Source organism: Haliotis cracherodii, unplaced genomic scaffold (genome assembly GCF_022045235.1).
Source record: "Haliotis cracherodii isolate W230 unplaced genomic scaffold, xgHalCrac1.p SCAF_9, whole genome shotgun sequence".
In the NCBI taxonomy this organism is placed as follows: Eukaryota; Metazoa; Mollusca; class Gastropoda; order Lepetellida; family Haliotidae; genus Haliotis; species Haliotis cracherodii.
Genome location: NW_027266343.1, coordinates 55,939,916 through 55,961,225, shown reverse-complemented (window position 1 = coordinate 55,961,225; position 21,310 = coordinate 55,939,916). Strand labels below are relative to the sequence as shown.

Genomic DNA, 21,310 nt, shown 5'->3' with positions numbered 1-21,310 from the left:
CTCGCCCACCTCTTCGCCACACTTTGAATCACTACATGACCCACCTCCCCATAACTGGTAAATCCCTAAATAATTCAAATTGTGTAAGTCATTTGTTTCCTGACTACCTGCCCCCTCCAATATCAAAATTTTCTTATTTGTGTCAACTGCGATCTATAGTTCGTGGCATAAATCAGCTGCTTATAACGTTTCCTTCAGGATGCTCTATTGTCAACTACAATACATCAGGGGTTTTAATGTTATGGATGGACCAATAGGTTGTTCTTTTACAAACAATATGGTTCCAAAAGAAATCTGTTGGTTTTTTTGTACTTTCATCTGAACACGTTTGCTCGTCATCTTGAGTGTTTGCCATGTCACGTTTATCGTTGTTCCACAGTTGATCACACCCAAACGTCCAACAACGTAATATCTTTCTGTCAACAGTAGACAGCTGAAACTCAATATCGCATTCAACATGTTACGGTGATACGTTCTGATCGACACGCATTTCTGACACTGTAGTCCGGTGATAACCTTGTCTTCGTTTCGCCTGAATACAACCATGGTCCAGCAGCACCATCGGTGCTCGGAGGTTGGACCAAATTGGTAAATTAAAACGTCTACGACCTGCCCAGTATTGGTTCTTTCTCTTTATACTGAGCTGACAGACGGTGACCTGACTGACATCACTTTCCATCTTACTCAAAGTGATAACCACTATAAATCCGACTGGAAACAGAATGTGCTGAAACCGGCGTGAAAGGTTATTGCTCTGTATGACCATACAAGTTATATTTTTTAATAAAAATTATCATTTTTTTCTCCAAATAAATTATAAATGCTAATGATACAGTTAAAGATACATTACAGATGATGCTGTTTAACAGTGGAGGTTGGAGGATGTTTTCACACATGTGGAAAGAAAACTTGACGTTTGAGGAAATTATAAATTGTTTCCTCTCGAAAACTTGCAAACAAGCGGGTTTTTTCAAAAGTCATAAAGGCAGAAAAGGAAACAAAAGAACATAGAGATGACAAACCATGATGCTCAGGAGACCATTGTACAAAGTGATCTTAGCTCACGACTATCGTAAGCCAATGTTAAGGTAAAGGCGTTTTTATCATCTTAGCCCTAAGATCGCTTTCCCATGGGGGCCATCACCAATTGATCGCTTGTCCGGGGATGGAGCGAAACCAATCCTTTGCTGTAATATTCAGTCTCGCGGGAGTATTTGGTAAAGGACAAATATCGGCTAACACTTTATGCTTTTATCGCCTTTCAGGCTTACTCACATATATCACAATCCTGACTAAAAGTACACAACAATAAGACCATGAATATAGCTAGAGTATACCGTTTATGTATAATATCCACCTGTAGATAACTTGGTTACAGTGGTGATATTTTGAATTGTTTAAAAACAAGTTGATAGAGCTACTTTCATTGCTCAAGCTGCAAAAGGTCCAGGTATCTTGTTTCCATACCACAGGTTTCTAATTTACCACATAATGATAACACTGCGTGAAGTCTCTTGGTGTCCCCTAGAAGCTTGTTCAGATCGTCGTGCAACCAACATCCCTCACACATTTAAGGAAGCAACACGATAATTACGAAAAAAATATTCAATCGGCTTTTTTAACACACGACAGAAACACTTAGGCACTGCAACTAATCTTTGGATTGTATCAACAGAGGTACTAATTGGTGTTAAGTGTTTCTGCGGCTGGAATTACAATAACAAGCTCTCAGTTGGCTCCTGATACTGCTAAAGTTTCAAGCAGCACAAAAACAGTGTGTGTTGAAGGAAGGGGGAGCCATGGTGGCACCGACTCCGTTAAACAATGGAACTTAGCCCCGCTCGTTCCTGGTACACGTTCCTACCTCAAGCACAGCCCTATGTCCGGATCCCGGCTGGCTAGGAATAAACACCTATTGATTCTATTAATACTTTGCAAGTACTGATTTTTCTATATTAAGCTCAGGCATTGAGACCGATTTTAAGATTTAGCTTATTGACGGCGAATCAATGAAGTGTGACGCCTGTCTACGTCATGGCACGTGGGTGGAGATTATCGAGTTATGTTATCGCTCTTTTAATGGTTACATTGGGACGTATGCATAAAACCGAGTCTTTGAAGCTACGGCAGATAAAACTTAACGACCGGTTTGTCAGGTAAAGGGTAAATATATAAAAATGTACCAATTGTGTGTTTGTAACTGTTCAGAGCGAAGACAAATATATCATATCTAAATTGGTTGTGGATATTTTTGCCCGATTAGACTCTGAAAAATATTTGTGATACAATGGTCTCGTCAAAACAATGCTGAAGTATACCACCCATTGATACACGGCCCAAAACGTAGAATCTTTGTTTGTAAAACGAAAATAGAGTGTATACATGATAGACGGAAATAACGCATGTTTAATCTGGGACTAGTTTGGCACATGGTCAACGTCAGTACAGTTCATTGTGGTATAAAGCAAATATCGCTAATTACGCACTCTAGTGTGAAGTCATATTAATTTAGAGCGTTTCAAAAGACCCAGACAAAATGCTAATAATACAACTCTGATGACACTCGGAAAGATGCAAGCCAGACCACCCGATCAATTCAAGTATGTGACAGTTATAAAGGAGGTGAGAAAACACCATGTGAAGGTCATAGAATGGGATAACATCGCGCATCATACTGACAAGCGACAAGTCGTATATATTTTTTTTTATTTCCCAATATAATTTTCCCCTATTTTGTAAATTCCTCTGAATATCTAACATAACCTTTCTGGAATTCACTTAACCAGGCCTTTGATGGTGAAACCCTGACTGAAAAGTTTATGTGTACGAAAATGTCTTTCCGTGAAATTTGAAACATTCTCTTAATGAACAAAGCTACTGGTAAATGCAGACGCCATAAGCTTGAGCTGGTGGATATAAAGGAGAAAATCACGATAGGAAAATCGAAATCACATTGTCATATAGTTTGGTACAGAGGTTGCCATTATTTTGAATTCCTATGCATAAGATCCACTGGATGTTGTTTGCCAGATGTTTGTTGTTAACTCTTGCACTACACCATGTATATTCATCAACTAATGCCAAACATGATGAACAAAGCTTCCCTATCAGCACTAAACTAAAGGTATTTACATGGTGGTTTATATGTGAAGACCACAAGTGTGATCGATTTTGCTGTAAATCTTCATTGCTCTAAGACAATAATCAATCAATAAACGACAGTGATTATCACAGCCCTCCGAACACACAGCAGCACTGCATTGGTGCTTACCGTCAACGTCGGCCACTTAACGACGGCAGCCCCTCCCTGATACATGGGAGATCGGTTTCGTTAAAAGTGATTGATTCGTCTTTTACACTCAGCCTTCCTTAAGCTGAAGTGATAGGTGAAACGCGTTCGTTGTTTTCATCATGAGTATCCTTGGCGGATTGTTTTTACTTCGGAACCAGGTTATAGTTTTCAAATGTAAACCTGAAGGTATTCATCACAAATACGAAATAGAATCCGCCTACACAACAATATGGGAAAACCAGACCTGGTCTTATGTGATTAGTAAACAAAAAAATTGATTAACACCCAATATCCCGATTATTTGGACAAATGAATTGACGTCAATGAAATATATTTTTATAGATAACAAGACATGTACTATAACTGTACCGAAATAGATACACTCCAGCTATTCGTGGTGGCCATATTCTCCGGAAACTTCAACATTGATTGCCTTCTTTTCCTGGAGAATAGAACTTTGGACTCGAAACTTTACGTTACAAATAACTTTTATTGCGTTATTTAGTTCGTTTTCAGTTTACGTTCACGTTCTTCGTGTCGGTAAATCTGGCCTGTCACGCCTCGCTCCTACCGTAAATCGTCTATTAAATGATGGTGTTATTCTAATATCACTGAAGCACAGACCGGCGTCGAAAGGGGTATCTCTCCACATCATTACAGAGCTTTAAATAATACTGATGACATATTGCACTCTTCACATCGTGTACCGTGTGCCAGAAGTCGGGGATAGAAGATGGGTTAAAAGGCATGGTTTAAAAAGCATTCTGTTATTTGAGGACTTGCCACACAGGTGAATAGCAAATGGTTGTCGAACCAGAAGATAAACCTGCACAACTACGGGGGGGTGTATGTAATGTCGGTCAATGGTTTAGTAAGTACAAAAGGCAATGCTACTTAATACGATGTGGATTGGATCGGCTCCGCCAAATAATCCAAGGAATCAGAACAATTTTAAGCTCGGGCTTCCAGACATATGATCCTCTCGTTCATGTGAATCTTCAGTAGCATCAACACCTACCTATATGATATCAGGATACGCATCATGCTTAAGTCATTACAGCGAGAATGTTTATGGATAACAATCTTATTAAAATGTAATAGGGACATTTTCGTACAGATCCTTACACATTTGTCAAACAATACTGAATAATGAACATGATACAGAATCATATATGGTAGATGAGTTATTAACAGTAACAATAATTATTATGAGAGGGATTACCATGAGTACGTAGAGTAAAACAACAGAAGGATAATAATTGTAACAACATGATGGAAAGAAGCACACGATAAGGAAGCCAAATAAACAGGAAGCCAATTAAACAGGAAGCCAAATAAACAGGAAGCCAAATAAACAGGAAGCCAAATAAACAGGAAGCCAGTTAATTAGGAAGCCAATGAAACAGGAGGCCAGTTAATCAGGAAGCCAATTAATCAGGAAGCCAAATAAACAGGAAGTCAATTAATCAGGTAGCCAATGAAACAGGAAACAAAAAAAACAGGAAGCCAATGAAACAGGAAGCCAATGAAACAGGAAGCCAGTTAATCAGGAAGCCAATGAAACAGGAAGCCAGTTAATCAGGAAGCCAATGAAACAGGAGGCCAATTAATCAAGAAGCCAAATAAACAGGAAGCCAAATAAACAGGGAACCTATTAAACAGGAAGCTAATTAAACAGAAAGTCAATTAAACAGGATTACATTACATAGGTGTGATGATTGGGAAAACTATTGTTTGATGAGTTCACAGCAGGCGTGCTCTCCGTCGATAGATGGCAAGTGGAAGCGAATCTGGACTGCTTCTGCTAGTTTTCTTTTAGTAAAGACTGGGGCGGTTGCTGATGTGGTCCGACATGGCTGATGTACTGTCTGATTTGGTGGGTGAAGTTTGTGCTCTTTGATTATGGTGTTTATCTTTCACCTACATAGGATTGGCCACAGTCAAGTATATACACTACACCTATCAAACAATTATCTATAATCAAGAAGGTAACAAATCTGGAAAGAATCCTTAATGATGCTCAAAATAAATTCTTATTCCCGTGAGGATACCGGGTTAGAATAGGTCTTCAGCAACCTATGCTTGTCGTGAGAGGCGACTAACGGGATCGGGTGGTCTCGCTAGTATCCCAATTGCGTGGATTGATGCGCATGATGTCAATCACTGGATTGTGTTGTGCAGACTCGATTACTTATAGACCGCCGTCATATATCTGGAATAAAGCGGCGTTAAACAACAAATAAACGAAATACTTTTCTTTAAACAAAACCACTCTTCTTGTATGCCCTGGTGATCAAGTTTGGAGCTAGATACGCTCCCTATTTTGATTTGTATCATGTTCTTGTGTCATACAGGTGAACAATTCCCTTGCCTTTGCATGTGTTTGTGACGCGTGCCACCGGCGTGCAGGATGTCTCACCTTTTCGCGAATACCTGATATCGCCACTAGTCCATAATGATTCATGTTATAGTCGTAATAGTGGAATCTGCTATTAGCAGAGATTTCTTAGGAGAATGGAATGGTTTTGTCGCTTTTATTGTACTCGCCACAATAATTCTCTCAGCTGTGTTACATGTTCATATAGAGATAAGTGTGTGATTGAGTATGGTTTTACGCCGCTTTTAGCAATATTCCAGCAATATCACGGCGGGGGACACACATGGGCTTCACACATTGTACCTATGTCGGAAATCGAACCAGGGTCTTGGGCGTGACGAGCGAACGCTTTAACCACTAGGCTACCCCACCGCCCCTGTATAGGGATGAGGCAGAGGCCGACAGCTGTGTCACAGGCCCAAGGTGAGATCCGGAACAACAATTAAATTGTCAGTTTACTGACAATGCTTGGAAGGTTTGTTGTTACTCCTACTGACAAGTGAGTGAGTGAGTTGGGTTAAACGCCTACTTTTAACATTATTCCAGTTATATCACGGCGTGTCAGCTTAATGTGGGAGAAAAGCCCGAAGTGATGCAGGTCTCAGACGTTTACCACTTCGGTGAAACTCACGAGCACGGGTATGGTGCTGACAAACCTAGAAACATAATTGGGGCGAACCGGGATTCGAACCCACAATCATAGGTTTCTGGCGTGTCCAAGGGACGCAACTCTGCACAGCGAATCGCGTCGCCTTAGACGACTGGAACACCCGTGCCCCCAAGTACCATGTGAATTCTCAAAAAACTCAAAGGATTTGCTACACTTTTCACAATCACAGAAAAGAGTTCAATTCTGTCAAAAAAATGATTTTTCAACCTCTATTACAAACTTACAGGGAAATGTCATTCAGTGATCCATGGGGCCTTGATGCAAAAGGTAATGACCATCGATACAGTCTATCTTCTATCTTCAGAGGTCTATGAGAATCTGTCAAAAATGGAGGCAAATGTCATTTGAAGTTCACTGAGAAAACAATGTGTGTAATGCTGGACTAATAACATCTATGTAAAGCTTGGGGGAAGACATTTAGGCAAGAAGTAGGTATCGCCATTGCGGGTCTGTTTCTGAATGCGTGCGAATCGGACTTTTTGCTCGGAATTGGCAAAGTCAAAAAAGGTAATTTGGCCTAGAATTTTATCGATGATCTGATATCATTCAATAATCACCAAATAACCCATTCCCTTCGACTGAATTGCCACCTGAACTAGAAAAAAGGAGACCAGCCTTATCTGCTTCATACTTATATATATGAATAAAGACTCGGAGTGACAAAATACTCTCCACGGGACTACGACAATGTTTTATGGTAGACATGTGGAGGACGTTTCCAAATTTGACGCATCAGTGACAAATGATGTCCGATGCAATTACCTATTTTGACTTATGACATACTTTGACATATGTTCCCGCTCTTTGTCAGATGAACAATTGACTTGCCTTTGCATGTGTTTGTGAGGGGTGCCACAAGTGAGGCAGGATACGCAAACCTTTTCACGAACACCTAGTATCATTACTATTATGATTATTATTTACATGCTCATGATGTAGTCGGAATCATACAATCGACTCTGCTTTTAGCAGAGACGCACTATGAACTAGGAAAGAGTTTTAATTTATATGTTATTAAGTAATATTCCTACTTACACTGTATTAGGAGATAAGAAAAAAATAGAAATTAAATCAAGTATACAGAACTTGATTATAGTTCTCATTTTTGCAATATATTGTCACGTTCCGTGATGTGTATTATCCAGATATTTATGCTGAATATATCAGGGATTAAACATAGCTCTTTAGCACTTTAAATTCTGCAGTAAACTGTTATCTTTGTTCCAACCATATGTTGACTAGACACAACAGAAATATTATTAATAGGATATCATTAATAGGACTGCAAGGTATCTGATTACTATTTGTCCATGATCAAGGGATCATATCTGCGTGTACATGTAAGTTTCTTGATTTACACGAGGTCTGTGATAGGTAGTGTTTATACGTCAACTTTGCATCAGCATTTAGAAATGCCAGGTGCACTTTCTTCTTGATAAAATGTTATGGACAGATTAAATCCGAGATCCAAGTCCAAGATGACATTTTATAGGTATACTTTACGCCATCTGTGGTCATATCAGGATCATATTCGATTGGAATAAAAGGTTTCTTTTTCTTATCTTCAACTGCGTTTCAGAAAAATGTCCGTCGGCGGTCTTTTCGTATTTACCCAGAGTGGACATTTCTACAACAGGGAGCCAAGTCCTTCAAGTTGGTAAAAGATAAGCAGTCACGCGAGATGACGGTCAAGGAATGGTAACGAATGGTAGACAGCAACAGATGGCAGGTGACGATTATCAACACAAGAGTAAGTGAGTGAGTGAGTTGGGTTTAACGCCGCTTTCTACATTATTCCAGTCATATCACGGCGTGTCAACTTAATGTGGGAGGAAAGCCCGAAGTGATGCAGGTCTCAGTCGTTTAACACTTCGGTCAAACCCACGAGCACGGGTATGGTGCTGACAAACCTAGAAATATAATTGGGGCGAACCGGGAGTCGAACCCACAATCATAGGTTTCTGATGTGCCCTTAGACGACTGGGCAACCCGTGCCTCCGAAGACTGATCGAAGTGAGTTAGTCTCTTTCACAGTTGATCACAACTCAAATCATTTTAGTAGTTGGACGAGTTCTAGACAGAGACTGGATCGATAGGAGAGTCGTGCGTAAATAAATAGATTGAAGTGAATTCTGTTTCAGACACTATGGAGTGACAGAAAATGTTTCAGTTAATTTAAATTTTGGCACTTGCAATAAAAAAACCCGGATACAATAAATCCTCATTCCCAGTTGAAGCACCATCACTGCTGACTGCTGATGAAGGAAAATCAGACAAAGAAAGTATGAAGCTGAGGCAATATTACAGAAACAATAACAGAATAACAGAACGACCAATAATAGCTTCTGGATATAATCAGTACTGGTAGACCCACGCCGTCTACCACGGTGAATATTGGTGGAATATTTGCAGAATGGTCAAAACACAAGAGGGTTGACACAATAGTTGAAAATGGAGGCCAAACTGTACTGTTCGCTCTGATGCAAGATTGCGAAACTATGTTATAAATACATGGCTATTAACCTACAAGTCTTTGTCATAGGATAGTAAATATGACCGGAGGAACAGCTTTTCTTCTGATAGGACAATTGGAGCCGTCAAGGTGTAACCCTTTGTCAACATTAAGGTAAGCTGCAGACCCCTGCTTCGCTCCACAATGACAGTCAGTGGCCCACACAAAGCTGCCAGCGAGGGAACTCACACGGACTGGAGTTAATTACTGAAGGCGCTGCGGGAGATCCGCAACAACGTAACTGTAAGCTCCGTGCACAGGATTAGCAAAGAGGTATCCGGTTCACAGTGCTGGCTTGGAGGGTAAAGCAATGATACCTACTGCACGAGATACACCCTTGGTACTGCCAATGTTCATAAATGAATGATATTAATAGTTCCTGGTTTCTGTGCCTAACTGATGTAGCAAATACACATCTATTCAAACGTTATGTCACACATAGTCATTGTGTGTGTCACTTAAAACAAATTGCAAATATCGCCATCATTTATAACATCCATATGTTGCAATATGAATTAACTTTAAACACCATAATTTCAACATCACAATTCAATAAGTGATTTGTTTCAATACATATAAAATAGTACGCCAGAGAAGACCCAGTCTCGATTATCCGACGAAACAGATTCCATTGGGCGTAAAAGGCAAAATAGCAACACACACAGGCAACTGAGCTTGTTCAAAACATAATCGACCGCCTCCGTGGTCTAGTGGTAGAGCGTCCGCCCGGAGAGCGGAAGGTCGGGGGTTCGATCCCCGGCCGCGTCATACCAAAAGACGTTAAAAGATGGTACTTGTTGTTACCCTGTCTGGCGCTCGGCATTAAGGGGTTAAAACAAGGACTGGTCGGCTCGGAGTCAGTATACTGTGTCTGAGTGGGGTATTCAGGTTAAACTGCAGCATGGTATCACTGCAACCCACTACAACTTGAAAGCAATTAATAAAGACATTGCTTCTAACTATTATCAATGTGTACCTACCAATCCAGAATCGTTTTTAGTTTTTATACGCCAAAGACTTAAGGATATCTACATACATAAATGCTCTTCGCATATTTTAAGTTCAGAAAAATGCAAATATTACAAGCTTTTTAAGACAAATATTTCCCCAGAATACTATTTGTTTGATATCAATTTTAAAAGATTTAGACTAACTAGCACAATTTTGATCAGCTCTCATAGACTTAGGATCGAAGTAGGCAGACATAGAAACATAGCTAGAGAATTGAGAATATGTGAGCAATGTGATGTCAATGTGATTGAAGATGAGTTTCATTTTCTGTTAGTTTTTTAGCCATTTTATGTACATCCCACACAACAGAAAATGCATATCGATCATGTCAACCACTGATAAAGATACCCTTAAAAAACTATCAATGTTAATTTATCATGCTATATTAATAAGAATATGAGTGAGTATGGTTTTATGCCACTTTTAGCAATATTCCAGCAATATCACGGCGGGGGACACCGGAAATGGGCTTCACACATTGTACCCATATGGGGAATAGAACCCAGGACTTCGACGTGACGAGCCAACGCTTTAACCAATTGGCTACCCCACCGCCCGTAATTAGAATATGACCTGTTAAACATATCTGCAACCACTACATGAAACAGAATTGTACCATAATAGTGTGGATATAAAACTAATCTTATCTCATCTAACCAGTTCACCCGGAATGTCCAAATAACTTACCAAACAACTGCTCATTACAAATCTAACACTGTTCAAAAGAAGGTTTTACTTGAAACATTACACAATTCGTAGTCGGAAATCTGTATCTCAAGTTAGGGATAGAATGTTACACGCATATATTGTGCCATGCGTGAACTCATCGGAAGGCACTTAACACAACTGCATCACGTGCTCTTGGGGAATAGTAGAGGTCAGCACGAGGCCAAACAAAGATGGCGCACGTGCACCGGAAGTGTTGTGTGAGCGGTAGATTAACGCTGTCCGGGCGAGAAGTGGGCATCGATGGTTGACATTTACGTGATGTCGCCTCCTGTCGTCGTGATGCCGCCTCCTGTCGTCGTGATTTCGCCTCCTGTCGTCGTGATGTCGCCTCCTGTCGATACGTACACTCTCCCATGTCCCGGGGGTGGGGGTGGGGGTGGGCGTGGGGGGGAAACATTAAGGGTGGTGTATTTGTGCTGTAGCGGAGGTAAAACAAAGAAGAGCAACCTCCCCGTGGTGAGTGCTGGGTAACGCTAATAGCTCTTCCCCTGTGTGGACCCGGGGTAGAATGTGTCCTCAGCGCCCCATTGCTGGTCGTAAAAGGCGACCAAATTGGGCAACCCGTTTGCCGTGTGTTGCGTCCCTGTGTCGGTGGAGGACGGGATTCTGGTGGTTGAGGGCACTTGAGCCAGGAACCGGTGTTCCTTTTGCCCAACACACCACTTTGACCCTTACTTCACCTAGACGGATGGTAGAATTGGTCCGATTCTATCGATCGGCTGGTCACGCCATGCCCTGTGCATGGAAAAGTCATATTTTAGATAATATCACAGCAATTTCTTTAATATATAAATCGTTTTCTTAAAATGATTGTATTCTTCACATTGCCTAGAGTCCTATGCCAGAAGGCGGTGGCTCATGGGCCAATCTGGGGATATAGACCGCTGAATTCTGTGTTTCTTAAGAAAAATGCTATGGGCCGAACTAGCCTGACATTTCTTCTTTTAGTAACAACAGCTATTTATGTCTCTGTTTCTGGAATATAACATCCATGTTACCCTGGTGTTTCACAGGCTGGCTTCCACTGTGGCACCGTCCTTGTTGACACTCGATGGTGGGTCGGGAGCATGGACGCTGAATCATATTATTCCAACCATGTCTCAACCAAATTCTTCTGGTTCAACCAAAAACTACAAACGTCGACACGTTGATGCTTTTGTTTCTGATGAGGATGTATCAAATGATGTTGTGGATTCGTGGCCAAGATTTGTTGTCATTGCTCCTGTTGATGGCGACACACTACATTTAAACCCTTTTGCGATCTCCAAGGGCATCCAAGGTGTCTTAGGAGACGTAAAGAATGTTACGCGCCTTCGAAATGGCTCAATCCTAGTTGAGTGTGCATGGAGGCAACAATCAGTTAACCTTCTGTCTTTACAGCAGTTTGTTAACGGCACACAGGACACTGAACTCTACACGTGGAATTATCAGAGATCGCGCTCGTTGTCTGGCTAACATGAGCAAAGAGGAATTACGGATGAATTGAGAAGTCCATGTGTAACTGCTGTTAAGCGGTTTACAAAGAAACAACAAGATGGAACTATAACAAAAATAAATACTTATCTGTTCACTTTCTCTCTTACAGTTCTTCCAAAGTCTATTAAAGCAGGTTACTTCAACATCGGAGTGGAGGTCTATGTACCTAATCTACTCCGGTGCAACAAATGCCAAAAGTTTGGACACGGTGCCAAGCATGCTTCCGCTGTGGTGGTGCTCAGGTGGTGCTCTGGTGATGTTCTGGTGGTGCTCAGGTGGTGCTCAGGTGGTGTTCAGACTGCACCGGTGGGCACATGGCATCATCGATATCTTGTCCATTATTTATCCAGGAGACTAAAATCTTGAAAATTAAACATACCAACAACATCTCGTACCTTGATGCAAAGAAGTTGGTTCCAACTGTATCTCAATCTCCATCCAAAACATATTCAACTGCGATTTCCTCCCCTTACCCAAAGTCACAACTGTTTCAATCTCATGTCAAACAACTATCTCTTGGATAAAGAATGATCAGATACTCCTTGACGACCATTCTCAGACATGTCAGCATGAGCCACTAAGATCATCATCTTCCTCTCAGACAGACGCTCAGCCCATACAAGAAAAAAGAAATGAACCAGTGCAATCATATGACACTCAAGCAGTGGGCGAAGCCCACTTGACAAAAAAAGGAAAAGAAATTACGTAGGATCAGAGCTCCAACTTTTGGAGGTGCCTTCTCCTCTTACAACCACTGTGGAGGTTCATAATCCATATGAACCTTTGAGGATTGAGGTTACTCCCACTCTACTTGCTCATGGGGATGGACCTCCTTCCCGTTCAAGGTCACCAGTTGAGCCACCATGAGTGGCTCTCTTAATATTGTCCAATGGAATTGCAGAGGACTGCGGAATAATTTCAGTGATTTGCATTTATTAATTCAGGATTGTAAGCCATCAGTATTTTGTCTACAAGAAACCTAGTTAAAAAACACTGACCATATTGACATTAGACAGTACGTTTCACATCATTTCTTTTCTCCCCCAGGGCCTAAAGCCACCGGAGGGTCTTCAATCTTGGTGAGGCAGGGTGTGATTCACAGTCTTGTCCCTCTAAATACACCACTTCAAGCTGTTGCTGTCCGTTTAACTTTGAACATTGTTTTCACGTTATGTTCTCTATATGTACCTCCATCTTCCACTCTTCATATAACTGATCTTCAAGCACTTTATGACCAGCTCCCCAAGCCATGTATCATTATGGGAGATCTAAGAATAAATAAGATCCCTCCAAGCAGAGATCTAACTTTTAAAATTTGACAGTTTGATCCCTAAGGGCGAAAGGGATAAATACTTCAAATCATCAACTATCAAGGATCTTTTTAATGGAATAAGATCTCGTTTAATTATTTTTTTTTAAAGGAAATTGAATTGTTTGAAATATTTTGATTAATTTGTTTTGAAAATGTCTATCGGTCGTTTTAAAAATTGATAGATTAAAAGTGCAAACTGTGATTGGTAGTGGCTGTATTCTTGAAGGGGGTTAAGGTACTGTAAAATTATTGCTCCCCCCCTGAAAGAGTATGTAAGTTCCACATCATTTTTAATCGTAGTATATTTGTTAGTTTTAATTGATAGCTGCAATTGACTATAACCACCAGCGACTGAAGGCATGGTGTAAATCCTGCTCGGGAGCCGCGAAGGAAGCAGAAGTACTGTAAGTCCCCACGGTCCCCAGTATGGTGGCCATACTTTGGTTGCTGGCGATCTGTAGCTCGTTTTATCATGTTTTGTCCTGTATAGTAATATTGTTTTGTCGTTCAATACTAGTTTTAAATATGTCTGTGATACTCTAGTTATTTTACTGTCCTTTGCTGAGGTATTTTAGAAAGATTACACGTATTTTGTATGTATGTTTAAATTGTTGTAGTCACGATATGGCTGAAATAATGCCGATGTGACTGTAAATCTTAACTCACTCACTCTCTTCTTTAATATACGCATGCAAGTAGAAGTTGCAGTAGCAGTAGAATTGTGTTCAACTTCTGACTAGTACCAAAACAGATGAAATAGAGGTTATACAAGGAGTAGTATTTGTACCAGTAGAGGCAGTAATACTTGTGGCGGTAGGAGAAGTACTAGTATTAATGAGTGTGAGGTATTACGAAGTGGATTACGTCGTAGTAGAAATGGTCGCTGAAGAAGACGAAAACAAAGCATAAATCGTAACGTAAAATACTGGAAACCGTAGAATAAAAAGTAATAGTCGTGATCGTTGTAGATGTAATGTAAGCTGTAATATCGGCAGTAGTAGTAGACAAAGGCGTAGATGTAGCAGGAGCAACTAGCTTCTGTTATACAGTAAACTACGTTTATAACGAACACGCTTATAACAAACTGACCGTTAAAACGAACTTATAGTTTGACCCGACCATTGATTATAATAATGCTGTATACAGTCAAGTCCCGTTAATCCGTCATTGTTGGTTGCATATGATTATGTCGGATAAACGAAATTAGGTAGTATAAAAGTTCATGATCGAAAATTGGACAAGTACACGATAGATAACGATACGAACACGTTGGAAAAGAAAAAATGAAATATTCATATTGTTGTGTTACATTGTCAGCGGAATATGTTTTCTAATAATGCACTAAAGTTTAACACAAAACTACTGTTACGGACTGTATGACTGATTCAAAAATGACTGATTTTTAAAGCATAGTCTGGTATGGAAGTCGCTTATTTGAAACTAGCGCCGCAATGCTTAAGAAAGCTGCTTTCTTAGTGGCTAATTTCGACTTCCTGCTAGTTATTTCATTGGTCGGTCAAAGTTCGCGAAATGTCGTTCTGACGTGACCTGTAATGGGATGTCCTCAGCGGTAGCGAGAACTTGTATCCGATTTTAATGAGATTGAGGTAATCTAGGCATGTGTCTAATCCTGTTTTGTTTATTCAAATCACTAATTGTTTTTTGTTAAGCAAGTTTATCTCTGCAGCCGTTGAAATAAGCAGCTACTCGCCGACTCGTCTCGCATCAGAACACGGGCTGTGTACTCGTGGGCAGATGACCACGGAGTACGCTGATCACTGTGTCGGATTAACGAGACTGATTAAAGAGTGATTTCAGCAATTCGTTGCAAATTAGGTGTGTCGGAGTCGGAGTGCTAGAGTGTTGAATTAACGGGTCTAAATAGCACTGATTAAATCGGTTTCTATCATTTGTGTCGGATAAAGCCGATTGTCGGATTAACGAGACCTGACTGTATATGTTTGTAAAGAAATAGAGTTACTACGAACTAAAAATAGTGTTCCCTTGGAGTTCGTTATAACCGTAGTTTATTGTATATCTATAGACGTAGGAGGAGTAGGCAGGGTAGGTATAGAAGAAGAATCATGCGTTTCAAATATATATAATTTAATCAAAGGATTAATGCCGTCTGTTTTAGAAACTGATCGACGTCTTACAAGATGTGTTTACCTGACCCCTTGTGAAATGCCCACGTATTCTGCTAATGGCATTGATCTCCGTATAGAAGAAGAATCATGCGTTTCAAATATATATAATTTAATCAAAGGATTAATGCCGTCTGTTTTAGAAACTGATCGACGTCTTACAAGATGTGTTTACCTGAACCCTTGTGAAATGCCCACGTATTCTGCTAATGGTATTGATCTCCGTATAGAAGAAGAATCATGCGTTTCAAATATATATCATTTAATCAAAGGATTAATGCCGTCTGTTTTAGAAACTGATCGACGTCTTACAAGATGTGTTTACCTGAACCCTTGTGAAATGCCCACGTATTCTGCTAATGGCATTGATCTCCGTATAGAAGAAGAATCATGCGTTTCAAATATATATAATTTAATCAAAGGATTAATGCCGTCTGTTTTAGAAACTGATCGACGTCTTACAAGATGTGTTTACCTGACCCCTTGTGAAATGCCCACGTATTCTGCTAATGGCATTGATCTCCGTATTAACATGTCCAGCATTTATATGATGAAACTTCCGTCTTGCTATAAAAGAAACATTGATTTCCTTCATCCATCCTTTGATCCCCGCTCTGGTCTTCAGAGGCGACTACCCGGATCGGGTGGTCAGACTCACTGACTTGGTGGATGCATGTCATCGTATTCCAATTGCGTGGATCGATGTTCATGATGTCAGCCACTGGATTGTCTGGTCCAGAATCGATTATATTTATATACAGACATTATGGCAATGACCATTTGACTTAAATGCTTAATTTTGAACACTGTACTGACGCGCACATCGGGTCTGCGGACGAACAGACACTCACTGTAAGGGGAGGCATAGGTGGCACAGTAGTTAGATCGTTTCCTCATCTCCCCCAACTACCCGGTTCGATTTTGCATATGAATACAATGGGGTTTTTTTCAGACCGCCGTCATATGCCCGGTATATTCCTGAATGCGGCGTTAGACAACAAACAACAAACAAATCATGCCAAAAGACGCTGAAAGGTGGTATCTGTTCTGACCCTGCCTGGCGCTCGACCTTCACGGGATGAAACAAGGACTGGTCGGCTCGGAGTCAATATAAATTGGGCTTACTTTTAAACTGGACTGGACTACTACACACAGCCAAACACACACACATACACACACGAACGCACGCACACACGTCCCTCGATGGGTGAAATATGCTTGAACGCGACGTTCAACCCAATTTCAGCTCACCTCAGCATCTTCGCCCATCATCAGTCTGCATTTCACTACGCCGTGATATAACCGGAATACTGTTAAAAGCGGCGTTAAACCCAACTCACTCACTGCATTTTACACGATTTATTTTTCTTCCATTGTTCTGAGCCTAACCACGAAGGATGTATAGTACAACAGTTGGCGTGTATTATGTAAATATGGCCCATGCTTACAGGATGCATGTCAACCAAATACACAACCAGGCAGCATAATGAGTGAGTGAGTATGGTTTTACGCCACTTTTAGCAATATTCCAGCAATATCACGGCGGGGGACACCAGAAATGGGCTTCGTACATTTTACCCATGTCAGGATTCGAACCCGGGTCTCCGGCGTGACGAGCGAACACTTTAACCAGTAGGATACCCGACCGCCCCGGCAGCATAATGACATTGTGTCAACTTTAAGGGATGATGTTCCTCCCTTTGCCACTGTAAAACGATGGGCAGCGGAGTTCAAAAGGGGAGTAGAGAGAGACTCGAAGATGATCTAAGATCAGGAACACTTCAATTTCCACAGGGGGCGGTGGGGTAGCCTAGTGGTTAAAGCATTCGCTCATCACGCCGAAGACCCGGGTTCGATTCCCATCATGGGTACAATGTGTGAAGCCCATTTCTGGTGCCCCCCGCCGTGACATTGCTGGATTTATTGTTAAACCACACTCACTCACTTTCCACCACTGAGGAGAATGTTGATAAAATACGTGATATGATCATGGACAACCGACGACTCACAAATACTGTAGACATCTCGTGAGAGAGTTGAGCATGACAAAGATTTCAGCACACTTGGTTCCAAGGCTTCTGACGCCTGATCAGAAAACCCCCTTGTTCATCATCTTTCGTGCAAATTAACGTCGTTTGAAATCAGACCTATTAAACTTAAAATATATACTTCTTAAATTTGATTAATGGCAAAAACGCAAATCTGTCCTTTTCACTACAATACATATAGTATTACTCAATCTCAGCTGTAAGGTTTCTATACTGCACGATTTATAGCTAAATTAATGCTTAATTCTAATACCATTCTACACCAACGTCTGGATACAAGTGACGTCATTGGTGTCCTCTTATAAATCCCTTGTTGTCTCATACTCGATAATCTAGTGTATTTTATTTCCAGTTTAATATGAAGGATGCCATTAGTGGTGTAATCTCTTTTTGCCTGCACTTTAATTGGCTACAAGAGGATTAGGATTAACAGTCCAGTGCCTACAAAATTATAGTCCGTTCTAGTAAGTGGAGTTCACTCACTGACCACAGTTCACAATGATTAATGAACTCAGTAAAAGTAATCAAATATGACATGTGTCATGGGGGTTATAAAACAGCAAGGTTAGTGTACGGTAAGACTGGAAATAAAATACACTTGATTATCGAGTATGAGACAACAAGAGATTTATAAGAGGACACCAATGACGTCACTTGTATCCAGACGTTGGTGTAGAATGGTATTAGAATTAAGCATTTAATTTAGCTAAATATCATATCAATATAAGGAAATAGAAATCATATCAATACAAAAACAGAAATTATGTGAACACCGAACTCACAATAGATATGAGAACCCTTCTCACACACAGGAGTCCCAAAGAGGGACAGGTCAGCCGAAATTCCCTAGGCAGAAGGCGACCTCTTAAACACCTAATGCAAAAACAACAACAACAACGGCAAGACAGAGTAATCACTCAACTCCAAACAGGATACACCAACCTAAATAACCACCTAAAAAAATTAAAAAACACTACAGGTAACTGCCCACACTGCAAACAACTAGAAACCCCAGAACACGCACTCATCCACTGCACACACTACCTAACACATCGAACCGCATTACAAACCACCCTCAATCTAAACAAGGCTCTCACTCTAGAAGCAATACTAAACCCACAAAATAAACTAGAAAACTTCAAGGCCTTAGGCGTATTCTTAATAAAAACGGAATTAATAAAACGCATCTAAAAACACAATAACCTACCACATCAAAACACAAAAACAAACAAACATCCACCATACCCAGCTCCCTTAGTTCTCCTCCCCAACCCCATCGGCATCTATTCCAAATCTCAAAATTCCCAAATTCTATATGAGTAACCCCTAGACCCCCTAAGTAAGTAAGTAAGTAAGTAAGTAAGTAAGTAAGTAAGTAAGTAAGTAAGTAAGTAAGTAAGTAAGTAAGTAAGTAAGTAAGTAAGTAAGTAAGTAAGTAAGTAAGTCTCCAATGGCAGAGGCACGTGTGCAATTTGTTCCCAATTCCTGGGGTGGCCAGAGTTTAGTATTCAATGGATATAAGTTTAGAGTAAAGTCAAGAAGAAATCAAACTGTCCACTGGAGATGCTGTAAGAAAGGTTGTCCTGCAACCATAAACACTGCCAACAACCTGGTTAGAACATACAGGAACACCCACAACCATGTAGCAGACGGTGCCATGATCAAGGTGGACTTATTCATCAATGGCCTGAGGGATCTCGTGAAAGTGGACACAGACCAGTGCCTACTATCTATCAAGAAGAGCTAAACAGTAAGTATTTTTACCATCATATAAGATATTTAAGTTAATAATTTTTATCTATTCCATTTACTTTTTTCTTGTCATAAATTCTACATTTAGTTAATATATATATAAATATTCATAAATTTATTTCTATTTTTTTCAGAACTTCGTACTAGTGAAGGTGATGAAGTTGTGCAGGTGATTCCAACCCTATACAAAGTCGACACGGTACTTTACAAGTCTAGGACCAAGGTGCGACCGCCTCTACCAACCATACGATCAGGCATCAACCTACCTGACAACTACAAGCAGACAACAACCGGAGACCGCTTCCTTTTGCACTCTGAAGACAACAACAAATTGATGATCTTCTCTACTGCCAATAACCTTCGTCACCTTGCTGCAGCTGAAACATACTTCTGTGACGGTACATTCAGCATGTGTCCAAATCTGTTCTATCAGATATATACAATACATGCGTTCGTCCATGGTAAAATGTTTCCACTTGTGTATGCCCTTCTCCCCGCCAAGAAACAGACAACATACATCAGATTGTTCCAGATCATCAAAGAGAAAGCCCAACTGCTCAACATGCGACTCCAACCGAAAGCAATATTCATGGACTTTGAGGTAGCTGCTCAAAATGCTGCACGGATATCCTTTCAGTGCCAGTTGAAAGGATGCATGTTCCATTTCAGAAAAGCTGTCTGGAAAGGAGCTCAACGTTATGGACTTCAGACATCATTCCACAACAACCCCGACGTGAAGCAGTTTGTGCGTCGTGCTGCCGCTCTCCCCCTCATAAAAATGTGTGATATAGTTGACTTTTGGTTAAATGCACTGGAAGATTTTGGCATGGACATGCCTGGTATTTCAGCTTTTGCTGATTACGTCACCGAGTTTTGGGTCGAGGGAGGGTATAGGTTGATGTGGAACCACTTCTGCACAACTGGCCCCAGAACCACCAATCATGTGGGAGGGTGGCATTCCAAACTTAACAACACTGCAGCAAGCCACCCAAACATGTTCAAATGGATTAACATCATCAAATGAGAACAATGCTACAATGAAGTGACCATTCTTTGGCTGGAGGCCGGTGGTTCCCTGAGACCAAAACGAAGAAAATATAGAAACCTGGAGGAAAGAATTGACATTCAAAAACATAGACTCTTAACGGGTTCCATCCCACCACTTGTTTATGGTGACGCTGTTTCTCATCTTGTGGGATTGTAAATTTGTGTATTATGTCATGTGTATTAACTCATATTCATGTATATTTAGTAAATTTAAAATTTAAAATGTGTTATATGCAATAAAAACAAAATGTGATAAACTTTACTTTAAATGTATATGTAATAAAAATGTGTATTATGTCATGTATATTTAGTAAATTAAAAAATTAAAATGTGTTATATGCAATAAAAACAATGTGATAAACTTTACTTTTTTCCCCTTATTTGCCTGCATACTTGCATTTAAAATACAGACTACAGCCGTAATCCCCATTGTTCTAGGGATTTAGTACGGGCCACTGATTTTAATCCCGAAACAATACGTGCCGGCAAAAAGAGAACACCCCGCCATTAGTATCCATGGCTCGTTTTGGTAAATGTGAAAGTCAGCGCCAGACAATAAGCAGTCTCGACTATCCACGGAAACAGATTCAAAATGGCGTAAAGGGCAAAATAGCTGTGAAAAGTACATGAATGGGCCACTGGAAGTCAGTGATGACACCAGGTGTTCGCGAAAAAGGTAGCATGTCCTTCCCTACCGGTAGAACCCTAAATGACGTCATAATGTCCCTCTTTCAGGTCACTAACTTCCTGAGGAGTATCTGACCGCCTCCGTGGTCTAGTGGTAGAGCGTCCGCCCGGAGAGCGGAAGGTCCGGGGTTCGATCCCCGTCATACCAAAGGACGTTAAAAGATGGTACTTGTTGTTACCCTGTCTGACGCTCGGCATTAAGAGGCTCAAACGAGGACTGGTCGGCTCGGAGTCAGTATACTGTTTCTGAGTG

General features: G+C 40.6%; 1 protein-coding gene across 1 annotated transcript; it reads left to right on the top strand.

Moving 5' to 3' along the window:
* The first annotated feature begins 6,055 nt into the window (after positions 1-6,055).
* On the top strand, positions 6,056-20,347 carry LOC139451998 (uncharacterized). The gene is made up of 2 exons (XM_071233278.1): positions 6,056-6,092; positions 19,458-20,347. Exons 1-2 carry the CDS (start codon positions 6,056-6,058, stop codon positions 20,345-20,347), a joined length of 927 nt encoding a protein of 308 aa, XP_071089379.1.
* The last annotated feature ends 963 nt before the right edge of the window (positions 20,348-21,310 follow it).